The 14596-nt window shown below is 41.2% G+C and overlaps 1 protein-coding gene across 1 annotated transcript in view; it reads left to right on the top strand.

Moving 5' to 3' along the window:
• Positions 1-14230, top strand: part of GABRR3 (gamma-aminobutyric acid type A receptor subunit rho3) — a 29191-nt gene extending 14961 nt beyond the window's left edge. Inside the window, exons 4-10 of the mRNA XM_066207955.1 lie at positions 2121-2188; positions 3530-3753; positions 5881-5963; positions 6339-6479; positions 9124-9276; positions 11306-11502; positions 12454-14230. Of these exons, the coding sequence (XP_066064052.1) occupies positions 2121-2188; positions 3530-3753; positions 5881-5963; positions 6339-6479; positions 9124-9276; positions 11306-11502; positions 12454-12756 (1169 nt within the window). The 3' untranslated portion in view covers positions 12757-14230. The remainder of the gene's footprint in view (positions 1-2120; positions 2189-3529; positions 3754-5880; positions 5964-6338; positions 6480-9123; positions 9277-11305; positions 11503-12453) is intronic.
• The last annotated feature ends 366 nt before the right edge of the window (positions 14231-14596 follow it).

Here is a 14596-nt window from a genome sequence, read left to right as displayed (position 1 = left end):
TTTTGCCCACACTGGAATAATGTTTGTTTGGGTAAGAAATAGTCTGTAATTTTTGAAATTCCAAAAAACACTAGAACTGCTATCGTCACACTTGGAGCAGCTGTCACTGAGAAAAGCCTTTTCCTCACTACACGTGACACGTGGCTTAGAAAGTCAGATGTCTGATTCTGGGAAATGATTTGGGCATAGCTCTTTGTTTGCCTGAAGAACGTTGATGGGAGACATTTAACTTTATTTGCTCTAGATTTGTCCTTGACTCAGGAACTGGTAAAACTTTTCTTGACTTTGAGAGCTGCTCCCTCTCTCTTCCTGTCCCACCCACATAATTCAACAGAAATTGTTGTTTGCATTTAAATGATGTGTGAATGCCTTTTGTGAACAATCAGGTATAAATTTCACAATGACTTCTACTTTGGCTGAGCCTGTGTTTAGTTTACAAGGTTTCAGTGGAATACAGGAAAGATGACTCCACTCAGATTACAACCAGACGCTCTTGTACCAGTGTTTGGTACAAGTTGGTATTTAGTGTAAGTAAACTATTCGTGTGTTGTGATCAAGACAAAGCCAGAAGTGGGCAAAACTAGTTTAGGAGAGATATAAAAACTCCTGTTGTTTTGTGTGAAGGAGTCTGGCTGAATATTCTCATTGATACTCTTGTGCATCAGCCTCTGGGGCAGCTGTCTTTGGCTGTCTCTGTTCTCCAGAGGAAGCAGCATTTTCCAAAGTGCTGCCTGGTGTTTTGCTAACAAACTTTGCTGAAGTTAGAGTCCTGAATCTTACTTCAGGCTTTGGCTATGAGGCTGAGGGATGTATTCTTCTTAGAGACATGATTTCTGAGCCAAAGAGCCGCTCTTGTCAGTGCCTAAATATTTTCTGGTGTGCCCTGCTGACTCTGAGCACATCTCACCTTGCTTTTCCCATGCACAATGCATCTTCTTCTGTTCTGTGCAGGGACAGACTCCCCATTTAAAAAAAAAAAAAAAAAAAAAAAAAAAAAAAAAAAAAAAAAGACAAGTAAAATCAAGAGATTACAGATCCAGATTTAAAAATACCTCTAAAATTGTTCAAGATCTTTACTGGTAAGAACTGGAAGCAGCTGTGTAATCCTCGAAGGCTGCTATTTTAAGGATGATAATTCCAAAAAGGGACACAGTATTGTGGCTGGTTATCACAAGAGTGATGTTCCTGGACTATTTTGGCTTGACAGGGCTAAGGAAAAACCAAGAAAAAGACAAGTTAGAAAAGCTGTTGCTCTTCAGACTTCCTTGTATTCATGTTTTTAACTGGTTATTTGAAATGTGTGCTTTAAACATATTTTAGCTGGCTGTTTTTGACAAAAGTGATTGGAATCCTGTGTACAATAATTACTACTGATTTCCATGCCAAATGCAGAATATTCTTGGGGTGGTGATGTGTATATGCACATATGCATGTTCCTCTCTCCCTTCCCTGTAAGGAAATGATTAATCAATTAGTGGAATGTCATAACCCGTGTAGAACTAGATCCTTCATTCTAGATCTTTCACACTGAAAAGAGTGGAAATAGTTTCGTATTTGGCTGCAATTTTTAATTGATTTGGAGTAACTTCATCCTAAAAATGCACTCAGTGAATATACAACACAGTGATTAACATGATTAGTACAGCTTTTCCCTTGTGAGGTAGTGAGCAAAAAATGATTTTTCATAAACCGCTATACCAAACCTTAAACAGTTCAGTAACTGAAGATAATAAAAGTCATAACAAGTATCTTGTTTGTGAATAAGCATTGGAAATGGTGAGAAAGCTTTGCAATCTTTGATGTATTTCATGTATTTACTCAGCTTTTTCCCGTGGTGGTTCAGAATTGCACTCCAAGGGGTTCTTTTGCTGTGGCATCACGAGGACACTGCTGCCCAGACTGCCCTGCCAATGACAACTGCAAAAAGATCTCTGAAGATCTTGTGCTTCTTTTCACAGCTGCTTAGCTTCAGGTGTTACTTTGTTCCCTTTTGTCATTCAGTGTTCTAAAGTGCAGTAAAGGCTGGGATGGAGGGCTCTCTGCCTGCTGCTGGTGTTGCAGAGTCTTCCCTTTAAAATCTGGGATTTTTGCTCCTCATCCCTCTTTCTGTTCCCGTGCAGGGTCGCCAATACCTGTGGGCATTGATGTGCAGGTGGAGAGCATTGACAGCATATCTGAAGTTGACATGGTGAGTAGAACTGGAATAAAGGATTTCACTAAAAGTAATACAAGAGGTTCAGAAACATCCAGGTGGATGATAGACAGTGCTGTAGTTAAAGATAGCAAACCCTAAAGGGCACTTCCTTGCCTTGATGCATGCATTTAAATTAGTAAGGGTTGATTTTCTCCCTAGGCCAGAGAACAGCTCAGAGTGAGTTCTGGTTTGAAAACTCCAGCTATTCAATAACCACCCTGGGCTTCCACAGGAGTTCTCAGCTTCATGTCCTTTTCTTCTTTTGCCTATGCAAATCTGAATAGTCCATGATTGTGGCATGGGTGGAGCTGTGATCATAACAAATGGAAAGAGAAACATCAGTTCCAGAAGTGGTCCTGGGAAGGAGATGCTGCAATTAGAGCCTGTGGTACTGGAATGCAGGCTGTTCATTCCTCAGCCCAAATTGTCACTAATATTGTCAGTGTGAACTCCTTTACAAACCTACCCACATCTTAAAATCATATTACAGGGCCATAAAATCCTATTACAGGGGAAGATCTAATACTCTCTTCACAGTATTTTTATCAGAAGCAATTGTTCTACTGAGATAAATGGTGTCTGCCTAATAATACAAAATTTATATAGGTGAGCACAGAGCAGTCAGGCTGTGCAGAAGCTCACATTGGCTTGGCATCATCCTCTCCATCTCTTCCCCCGTGTATATTTGCAATTGTGATGTTTCTCTAAATAGGATTATAAAACATTGGTAATAATCTTTTACATTTAAAAATATTGTAGTTATTGTAACTGTTGTAAAATCTAATTGCTCGCTCTTATGGTATTCATTATATTGTTTCTTTATGATGTATTTAATTAATAAATGTACTAATTTAGCCCCTGTACGATATCTGTGCAAAATGTACAGGTTTTTAAAAAATTGACTGAGTGCTCATGAAGAACTCAAATTAATCACTTTGTAAAGGAAACTTAAAGGAACCATAGTCCATTCTTGAAAAAGGTTGTGAAGATTTCCAGAGGAAATGTTTTTTCCATTTACCTTTGGGTGGTTTTAAAGCTTCTTTAAAAGCTTCTTTGGGCACAGCTGGCCCAATCCAGAAGACCACTGAAATATGTAGAAGTTTTATCTAAGAATAGATAAAATCTGAACCTCAGACACCAGGGACAAGACAAAGAACCAAAATCTCAGCAATATTCACATTCCAACTCAATGAGCGGTACTTGATTCCTCTCATTAAGGATCTTTCAGATAATGTCCAGAGAAGAAATCAATCCTTTGCATAAATAATTTGTGGTGTTTTCTGTTGCACGTGACTAAAGCAAGCATTGTCTCCTTTTATTTTGAATGGCCCAAAGGACTTCACCATGACTTTATATCTCAGACACTACTGGAAGGATGAGAGACTCTCCTTCCGCAGCAACAAAAACAAAAGCATGACGTTCGATGGGCGGCTGATAAAAAAGATCTGGGTCCCTGACGTGTTCTTTGTGCACTCCAAAAGATCCTTCATCCATGACACAACTGTGGAGAACATCATGCTCCGAGTGTACCCCGATGGCAACGTCCTCTTCAGTCTGAGGTGAGGAAATACTCTTCCCTAAGGAATTCCATGGCTGCAATTGGCATGTGTCGGCTGTAGTTGAAATTACTGATAAGATTCTCATACCTGGCAGCACATAATGGGGAACTGGTGACCAGTGTGCCAGTGGGAAAATAAATTTAGGATTGAAAACATGTTTTTTCTATCATTCGGATATTGTTTCTGCTCAAGGGAGTTTATCAAGTGTTAATACCTTGCCAGTGGCTCTAGCAGTATTGCTACTGAGTACAGTAAAACCCAAAATTATTAACAAAGGAAAAAACATGGTTTTGGTTGGTTTTTTGTTTTGTTTTCTTTTTTTTTTTTTTTCCTTTCCTGAGTCTTTTAAAACTGCCTCAGCTATTTTCAGCCTGGCTTACCAGTTAACATGCCAGAGATACAAGCCAGGGCTCCAGATAGGCACAGAGAGCAGATTTTTGGTGCTGATACCAGCAGTGTTGTGGACTAAAAGGAACTGGAAAGTGAAACAGCAATTCCAGAACTGGAATAGCAAGGTCATTAATGTGTCTCCCTTCCCCCTTCATGATATTGCTTTGCTTTATGAGGGAGATCTGGGTGATGTGGCAGAATTAGTTCAAATGGAGGAATTCTCCCCTTAGGGTAAGGAACCTGAGGCCTGTGCATTGCAGAAATACAGTTTGTCACTAATTAGCTGTGTGCACAGAGGTGATATTTCATCCAATCTGGACAGTCTGAAGATTTATGGAAGCATTTGAGGTTGTGGCTGTGTAATAATTGTTCCGACAACTAATGAATTTATCTCCTCTGCCATGAGGACATGCAGAAATCCTCACAACAGCAGCTGTACACCACTTTAAAGTAGTGTCTGTTCAAGAGTCCCACTGACAGTAAGGAACAATGAGGTGAAGTGTGCTTTTTATTGTTATATTAATTTCCATAATTCCTGAGAAGGAGGGATCAGAGGAACTACACCCTTCCACTAAGGGGAGTGATTCTCCAAGTGAGAAGTTGGAAATATTCCTTAGATATGCCTTGAAACACCGTTTTTTGTATTGGCAGTTTTACATGTAGTAAGTAGATTATATTCCAAATACTTACATGCAATAAATCTGCATATTTCACAGTCTTTCTTCAGTGCCTGGCATCCAGGATTTTATTGAAAAAAAAGTGAAACAAAAATCCAGATCTGTTGCTAAAATAGTCTTTCTTTTCTTCTTGTTCCCCTGGTCCTTTAGTCAACAGCTAAAGGATGGAAACAACATCCCTAGTTGGAAGTCCTATGCATGTCCCACTCTTAGGATCTCATTTCAAGGCACTGAAGTCTTATATTTCTAAAAATTCAGCTACAGTGTGGTTCCTGATCCCAAGTTTTCAAAGGGCACTTGTATAACCCTCACTGAAATTCCTGTAGGATTCCATTTGGGCAAAACTGAAAAATTGAACTAAACCATCAAATGACCAGCAAGCTGTGACAGGAAAGCAAAATTTGGCAATATTTACCATATTTAAGTTGCAGCCCCTAGCAAGTTCAATTTTTTTCTTGTTCTTTATTAAATACAAAGGGATATTTGTCCTCTAAAATTTTGTGAAAAAGCAGGTCGAATGCAAAATAGTCTTTGCCTAGATTTCCTCAAGCTTTTTGCAATATAAAGCATTTCAATTAAGAGGAGAGTAAGCTTCCAGAAATTGCAGCTAATCTCTTCTTGCAATTAAATATTATAACCATTCCAGCTGGGAAAACAGCACTTGAAATAATATTTGCTCCAATCTGTAACATTATCTACTTCAGTCTATGAGAAATCAAGTCAAGAAATGGGAACTCCCTTTTTTAATCTTCGTAAGTGTAAACCTTCAAAGAAAATGTGTGAAAGGCTAATGAAGGATCAGGCCAAATACAGGGTTTAAAAACCAAAGGTAATGTATTTAATTATAAAGACTATTTATGTTAAAAAAAAGATGATCACTCACTGATTTAACTTTATTTCACCATCTTGAAGCTATTTTAGAAGCATCTAAAAGGGCAGAAAACCTCAATCAATAGGATTCTGAACAGCAGAGTGGTTGGGAATCTCACTAAGTTGTGTGCACAGCTAAGAAAGTGTGAAAATTTTCATTTTATTTCTGTTTTTCTCTTCCTTTCTGCAGAATAACAGTTTCTGCTATGTGCTTCATGGATTTCAGTAGGTTTCCTCTGGACACACAGAACTGTTCTTTAGAACTGGAAAGCTGTAAGTTTAATTCCTAATTGCTCTTCACATGTGCCTCCTTACCAGCAACTCCATCTCGTGCATAATACCTCTTTCACTTACTTTGATGTGTGACCTGAAACCTTTAGTATGTACATATTGAACTGTAAGCAATTTGGGATCTTTCCAGACCCTCAGTGAGCTTTGGGAAGGTGGACAAACCATGATGCACCCTGCTTTATTCCCACTGGGTAGTTATTCCAAGGCCTGAATCTAAAAATCTGTCAAATTTGGTGTGAAAAAAAAGTCTCTTTGGGGTTTTCCCAGATCGGTTGAGTGGTGTCCTCTCCCTAAGAAAGGAAAGAGGAAGTGATTTACTTTAGTAACTTTGTAACTTCAGTCTCTGCTTTCTCACAGATGCATACAATGAAGATGATCTGATGTTGTACTGGAAACACGGAAACAAGTCCCTGAGCACAGATGAGCACATCTCCCTCTCTCAGTTCTTCATTGAGGAATTCAGTGCTTCCAGTGGACTTGCTTTTTACAGCAGTACTGGTATAGTAAGCCCTTCTCCTTAGAAGAGAGAAGCACAGGATAAAATCATGCAGAATGTCTTTCACATGCAAATTCTTTGCTAATAAATGACAGTGGCTGCTGAGGGATCAGTTAAAATGAGGTTTGTCAGTCTGGGGCCTTGGTTCTCTTTGCATTACCAATATAAAACTTTGTTTTAGGAAAAAAAAGGGCCATAATAATACTTATAACATCGTATCTGGCATTAAGAACCTGAAAAAAAAATGCACAACAACCAAAATGGGCTGTTATGAGCTCTTGCAAAATCATGGTGCTTCTCTGAAAGTCATTGGAGTATTGAATTTGCAGGAATCTTTATGTCCTGGCTATATAGAATAGCTTGAAAATGGAAATCCTAAAGGGTCAGATACTAGAAAGCAGACAAGAGGAATTCCAGTGGGTTTTATTGGCTAAAATATCCTCACTTTTGGAGCTGTGTAATGTCACTAAAAGTCTGCTAACTTGAGGATTTTCATATGAGACCATTTCTTACCTGTTCAGGTCTAATTCGTTATTTGCTTAATTTTCCTTGTTTATACATAAAGTTGCAGGGAAAAAAAATTCCTTTATGTCAGTGCAACATAGTTTAAATTCAGGTTAATCTGCCTCAGACAGGTTTTTATTTCTCCCTGTAGATCTTGCTCCATGATTTCTGGCAAACTGCACAAGGCTTTAGAAGTTTATCATAGTCTTGATTTCATGCAGGGTGGGGTTTTTTTTCCTTGTATTTTACATGAAATTATAAATTTTGAAACACCTCTCTGTGGAAATAGTCTAACCATGTGATTTTAACCAAAGGAAACAGCACTCTTGCTATTGTACTTTACAGTCTGAGTCAATTCATTTCAGTTTGGTTATTGGTCTTTATATCAATGACTAAAAGAGACTAAAAGATGAAATGACAACTAAAAGAGAAATTATTCCATTTAATATGATGAAGTGCACAACACTTTGGAAAAAAGCCTTTAGGGAAAGCAGCAGGCAGATTTATTTGGTGTATTTCATTTACAGGTTATTTTCTTTTTGCATTCAAAAGAGGGCCATTCAGGTTTGCAGTGGCTGATCCTGAATGCAGAAATCCCAGTTTAAATGATGATGCAGCCTAAGCAGTAAGGAATTCACAGCTTGATAAGGTTCTTCACCCTTATCTCCTGCTCCTGTATGAGCTAAGAACGGAGCTCCATCTTTCAAGAGCCACTGGCATGTGAGAGGAGGGCCAGTGATACCCTGCTATGATAACTGTGCCTTCCTGAGAGCTGCATCAAATTTGTCCTCGTTGCAAGGAGCAGATTGGGATATTTTCCACCAGACTGGGTTCCAGGAGCTCAGCTGACTTTTGTGCCTTGCAATTCTCATCAAAAACCACTCATAGCAAGCAAATAGAGCCTTGTGCACAGCAGGGCACCCCCACAATGCCCCTGCACCCAGGGCTTTGCAGCACCCTCACAGCAGCCTTGACTTTGCAGAGTGTAACTGCTTTACACTTAACATGCAGAGGTTCTGATGGTGAGCTCATTCAGCAGCATGAGGGGGAAAGCAATGATTTTTTTTAAGTCCCAGGGTTCACTGGAGAAGTACCTGAATAATGCTTGTAGTGTATCTGGTAATCACAGTGCTGTCCTTTGTAAGCTTACACTTGTCTTTGGCTTTGAGGTTTTGTTTTGCTCAGGAGGTCCTACTTTCTCTTTTTCTTGTTTTGTTTGTTTGTTTGTTTGTTTGTTTGTTTGTTTGTTTCTTGTTGGAAGCAACTTTACCCTCCAAGTAAACAATAGTGGAGAACAAACAGCAGCACTCTAATGAGAGTCACTATTCCCACAAAGCAGCTTTCTGCATTTCAGGTTCTGCATATCCTTTCCTGTGAATCTCAGTGAACGACACCTGTGGTGGTTTAGGCTTCTGGAGTTCCTAGAACACAAGGGGAGCAACAATTTAAATTCATTCTAGAGACAATAATCTTTGAAACAAAAAAAACCCCTTCTCCACAACTGGAAACACAATAGAAAGTTTAATATTACTTGGGGTTCATTTTGATATGTTCTTCTCTATAGAGTCACTCATTGTGATGGCAGGACTGCTCCAACACAGGCTCACAGATGTTTCTGTCTGTCCTGGCCAGGCAGATGCTGTGCAGCCACCCACTTTTGCCTTTTCACCTCTCTGTAACCTGGTTTCCCTGCCGTGGCAGGAAACGACAGCACGGATGCAGCGCTGCACAGGGCAGAGCACGCCCCAAAATTCACTAGATGGCACCCTGTCCTCTAAAGTGACTGCTGGGCCGGCAGGCAGGCAGCTCCCACCAAAAAAATAAAAAATTGTATCCTGTGTGTATTCACTTGGCAGTTTCACTTCAAGTCTATTTAATTTTTTCAATTTCCCAGCCTCAATTGTAACAGAGTATTTTAGACTCGCAGCCACGACCCTTTGCTCCCATAAATGAGGGAGGGTGGACAGTTTGTAAAGCACTGTGTAAAACTGAAGTGGTGGCAAGGCTTCTGACGCATTTACCGCTCTCGCTGTGGATCCACCACTCCTGCCAGAAGGAGGAGCCAGCAGACAGAGCGCACAAATAACACAGCTCTCTTCTCTTCTCCCCCAACCTGTTCCTCTCCCCCTTTTTCCCCAACAGGTTGGTACAATCGACTTTTTATCAACTTTGCACTCCGCAGACATATTTTCTTTTTTGTGCTACAATCCTATTTCCCAGCCATGCTGATGGTGATGCTGTCTTGGGTTTCCTTTTGGATTGATAGAAGAGCTGTTCCTGCCAGAGTGTCATTAGGTAAATCTTTGCTGTATAGTCTTTGGGAAGGATAGAATTGAGAGGGGAGGGTTTGGAGTTTACCTTAGCTTATTTACCCAGGACATGAGCAAAAATATCAGATAATTTCCTGAACAACACTGTTATTACCTCTGTTGTCATTACCTGCAGTCAGTCTCTACATTTGGAAAGGGATGTTTGTTCAGACTGGCTTTGCTATTTTTGGAAACAGCTCACACACCGCAAAAGCAAAAAAGGGATGATTCTGCAGATTTCCTGATTAAATTTTACTTAATTGCAAAACCTGGGTTTTCTTTACCTCTTCCCAGCAAAGTAACGTGTAGGATCAGGCAGTCAGATCCCTCCCCAAATCCATGGATCATTAGGTGTAGCCCAATCTATGGAAAAGCTCTGCAGCTCTTCTTTTTCTCAAGAAACATTCGTTATCTTCCTACCAACTTGGAAAGAGTTGCCTGTGTGGCAAAGCCTTTCACTGTGGGACACCTTAGAAATGTTTGCTTTGGTGTCTTAGCTGTGCAAGGCACACAGTCTTCTGTGGAAGCCGAAAGGTAAGTTCTGAACACCTCAGCTCAGGAGAACAGGACCCATTACAGTGTTTTTTGTAGAAGTTTATTTTTTTTTCTCTCACTGGTGAATCAGTGGATGCCACTCCAAGGCTTTGTTGTGAATAGAATGCTGATGTTAAAATAAAGAAGTTCCTTTTCTTTCTTCTCACTGATGCTGGTCCCAGAAGCCAACTGTGTGTTGCCAGATTTCTTAGACAAGAGTAAAAGCCCTCATTTTTCTCTGTAACTATATCAATCTAGAAAAAATAGTACTGAAGCCACTCAGGTCCCTTTCTATTGGCACAATCTAAAGCTATTAATACATGAGACATAGATCTATTTGTTAATCTGTAAATGAATTGTGGTACCTCCTACCTACTTTTATTAGTGCATCTATTAATTCCTTTTATTTAGAAGAAATTTAACTTCATCTTTAAGAATAACTTTTTAATTCTCAGTAGGTAATTTTTAATGTTGTCAAGATGGTTTTGCTGATCATGTTCTTTATGTATGGATTTCTGCAGGAGGTTATGCATCAGGAGTTCCATGAATAAAGCCCATTTCATTAGCATAATCATACATAATTTATAGGAAACCTTAACAACAAAGTTTAATAAGCCTAGCTCCTTAGCCTAGAGTATATTTATATTAAATAAATGGATTTCCTCTCATATGGTGTATTTCAAACTCCATCCTTCAACCTAAAGAAGCTGCTGAGAGGTAGGGGGGAAACTCTTGTATATTCCAGTGGACTTGAGCTGGTGTAGAACTGGAGAAGGGCTGCAGAGACCCAGCTGACAGTGCTGTCTCACAGATGTCAAGATGTTTTCACTTCCAGAGCTACACTGATTTCTTTAAAAGCAGAGCCTGAGTTGGGTGGGTTTTTATTTTCCCCCGAGCTGGAGCAAACCAAAATGAGATGAATAGCTAACATAAGAGCAGAGATTGAAAAGATGAGGGTGAAATTCTGGTCACACTGAGGCAAACAATATTTTTTTCTTAGTTTCAGTGGCTGTAGCATCTTTAGGCTAGATTGCTTTTCGAGAGCCACAGAGTTACAACAGGGACATAGAGGCTGATGCATGTTCTCAAGAGGTGCAATTTGAGAAAGAGTTGGGAGGGAAAATGGTGATTCTTTAGTGATTTTCCTGGACAAGAAAATATTCAGTGGTGACCCTGGCTCTGGGAAGTGAAGGATGACCACAAACCTGCTTTCACCTGTGTGTGCAGTGCCCAAAGCTGTCACAGAAACGTGTTCCTTATGCTGCTCAATGACCGTTGTGAGCAGAGAGATGATTTAGTGCTCTCAGTATTGTGTGTGATGGGTCCTTCATGGTTCACTCCACCTCTCAGAGCCCGCGTGAGGAAGTTAAAGGGGGTGTCAATCACATGCCCTCACAAAGCTGTGCTGCCCAAGCAGTGCTGATGAGCTGAACAGAACCAGCTGGCCAGAGCTGTGATAACCTCTCTTTTCTCTCTGGCAGGTATAACTACAGTGCTGACAATGTCCACCATCATGACAGGAGTAAGTGCCTCAATGCCTCAAGTGTCTTACATAAAGGCTGTGGATGTGTATTTATGGATCAGCTTCCTTTTTGTCTTCCTGTCAGTCATCGAGTACGCAGCAGTGAACTATCTCACCACAGCTGAAGAGAGAAAACAACTCAAAAAAAGGGGCAAGGTACAAGCCTCTGTGTTTTGTTGCCTTCTGTAAGCATCATGGAAGCCACAGAGTAGTCCTGATACACCACTTTGATAACAGAACAGTAACAATCTCTCTCTCCATTCTGTATCTCACTTTTTTTTTTTTTTCCTCTGGGGGAAGGGAGACAAAGTGTCCTTCTCTCTGAGATCCTGAGAGGTCTGTGCTTTCTCTCCCTTTTCTTGTGGCAGAGGTTAGGAATATTTTTTTGCCCCCTTTTTTCCCCCTCAGAGAAATATAACCTTCCTTCTATTTTCAATTGTCTATCAATCAAGGTATTTCTCCTGTCTCTGAAATAGACCTCAGCATGCCCTCATATGATATTCCTCCCTGTTTCCTGTTTCTTTTTTGTCCCAAGACCAGATGAATGACAAGGTCACTTTTCGAAAAGTGTGCCTGAAGCAGAAATAGTCACAAGTTAAACATCTGCTTTCTGTGAAGCTCTCACTGAAAACCTTCGCTTGAAGAATATCCCTTCTGTAAACTCATTTGCTGGAATATCATGAGGGGAAGAACACAGAAAGGATGCATATGTTGCTCACATGATTGGATAATCCCATCAAAAACCTACTCCCCGAAATGTTTGAAGTCATTTCCCACAACTCCAGCAACACAGACCTACAGGATAGAGTTTGGCTCTTCTATTTCAGAGCTGAGGCACGAATTGCCAGCCAGCAGCTGGCAATAATCAGGCAGACAAGTGTGTTTTATGACATCTGATGACATTTCCTTGCTCATGTCCCACTCAAGGGGGCAGGCCCCACAGAGAGATGTACTGTGAGCTAGCCCTGTTCTCCATATGCTCTCCACAGAGAGAACAACACTGAGGGGAAAGCTTTAGATAAAGAAGATAAAGATCTTCTGTTTATTCCTTTGTGATTTGCCAAAATGGCTCCTGATGGACACAGAGTAACTCTCCTTTGTTGCCAGGTTTCAGGAATGTACAGCATGGACGCAGTGCAAGCCATGGCTTTCGACGGCTGCTTCCACGACACGGATGTGGACATGGACCTGAGTCCCTTCCCAGACCCCTGTGAGGAGAATGAGACCAGGACAAGTCAAACCAACATCTCCAACACAGACACACCTCGCTTGAAGAGGAAGAGATCTCTGAAGGGAAACGTGGGCAGGATTATTTTACAGAACAATCATGTTATTGACACCTATTCCAGGATTATATTTCCCAGTGTATATATTGTGTTCAACTTTTTTTACTGGGGTTTGTACATATGAACAAAAATGTTTATAAGCTAGATTTTATTTTGTATATGAGGGTTGCATCATACTTTAAAAATAATGCAACAGCAGTAGAGGAAAAGGTTATGATTTTCCAAAAGAGACTTCTGCATCGAACCTGGGCTGGTTTGGTCAGCAGCAAAACTCTTCATGATAAACTCTCACATGTCTGGGTTCTTTTCCAGCTGGACTATGCGGAGCTTCACTGGGGTGATCCCATGCACAGGCTGAACTGCAGTAGCACAGGAGCTGTGTGCTCGCTGAGGGAGCCCTTTGTCAGCCCCCTGAACAGACAGCAGCTCCCACCTGAGGTATTGCCCTGTCTCTGTCTGCTCTCCAACCCTTCCTCTTGAATCAGCCTCTCTGTTCTTCACCTGTGCTCCATTTTGGTCAGCAACCAGCACCAACCGCTTTGGGATAGCCTTGGGATGGCTCCTGTCCTTGTGTCACTTCTGCATTTCAACTTTCCTGGCAGCCCCTGTGCACCTCGGCAGCCTCTGCCCTCGGATGGGAACCAGGGGCATAACTATGGTTAACAGTGCAGTAGGGACCAGCAGGAAGCCAGGCTGATGGGGCTTTGTAAACTGTATATCAACAACACCTCAAAAAAACCCTTTGCCCTTGTCAGCTGTCCATGACTCTCCATGGGACCTCTGTTCTGAAGAATCTGGCTCACCAGTCCCTGAGGGAGCACAGGAACAATGTCCCAGACCCTGTGCACCTGCAGCCACCTCCCAGGTGGATGAGCAGCATCCCCAGCAGGAGCTGTGTCCTTCACGTGCCACCCACACACCTCTGCCTCACCTCGACCTGCTGTAGTCCCCTGCAGAACCCTTTGGTTTAGAAACACAGGCTTGGAGACAGAGATTTTAGACAAGAGAACAAACCAACCACGCCTTTGGTTCTTCTGCTTTATGTTGCACGTGAACCTGGGGTTTTGCCTCCCTCCTACTCTCCCTTTGACTTTTGAGATTGAATGTTCCAGTGAGGAGAAGCTGCATCTGCCCCTTGCAGCAGTGATCCCCAGCACAGTTCCAGGAAATAAAAGGAAACAGCTGTGCCAAAACAGAGACACATACAGGAAACCTGTCAGTCTCAGATGAATCCTGCATGGAAATATCCTTAGGTTCAGGCTAAGGAGGCTGAATTAAGGATGTTCAGGGATAAACACAGAAAGTTTTCACAGCTCCAGAAAAGAATCAAGATTACTTTTGTAACTTTCCCAAATAAGGAGCATTTCCCACTAAATTCCTTGGGTTCATCTGTAATTTAATGAGCTGCGTTTATATTTACAGAGTCAGTTCAAAATGGTCATTTGTGGTGGCAAAAAAGCGTCACAAGGTAAATGCTTGGTCACTGCTTGGTCAAGTTTATTGGTCAAGGAAGTGGGAATAAATTTGGAAGCCTAAGTCACTCTCTGGTTTCTTTATTTTATTTACTTTTTTTTTTTTTCTCTTATTTAATTTACTTATTTTCCTGCTCCCATCCTGTTTGTTCAGAGCATGGTGACGTCTCTTAACTTTTCCCAAGAGCTGCATTTGTCAGGCTCCCAGTTCCAGAGCTGGAGAAGTGGTGACATGGTGCCTGCTGAGTGGGACAGATCGCTGCCAAACAAATGTATCAGAGTTGAGACAGCTTTGATACTTTTCCAGGAAATCCTGTCATGGAAAGCAGAACCGTACCAGGAATGACAATTCTGGGAATGCAAAGCCAAAGGACACACAGGCTTTGGCAACACTAACAGCACACCAGACCTCAAGCTGAGCAGATGTATAGCGTAGCTGTATATGAAAATACACCATCGCAGCCTTGTTCCTGCACTGCCATTACAAGGCAT

The sequence above is a fragment of the Chamaea fasciata genome, unplaced genomic scaffold (genome assembly GCF_029207755.1).
Source record: "Chamaea fasciata isolate MVZ Bird 193981 ecotype frontalis unplaced genomic scaffold, bChaFas1.0.hap1 SCAF_2, whole genome shotgun sequence".
Taxonomy (NCBI): Eukaryota; Metazoa; Chordata; class Aves; order Passeriformes; family Sylviidae; genus Chamaea; species Chamaea fasciata.
The sequence above is the reverse complement of the archived record's forward strand: the minus strand, read 5'-3'. Positions and strand labels throughout refer to the sequence as shown.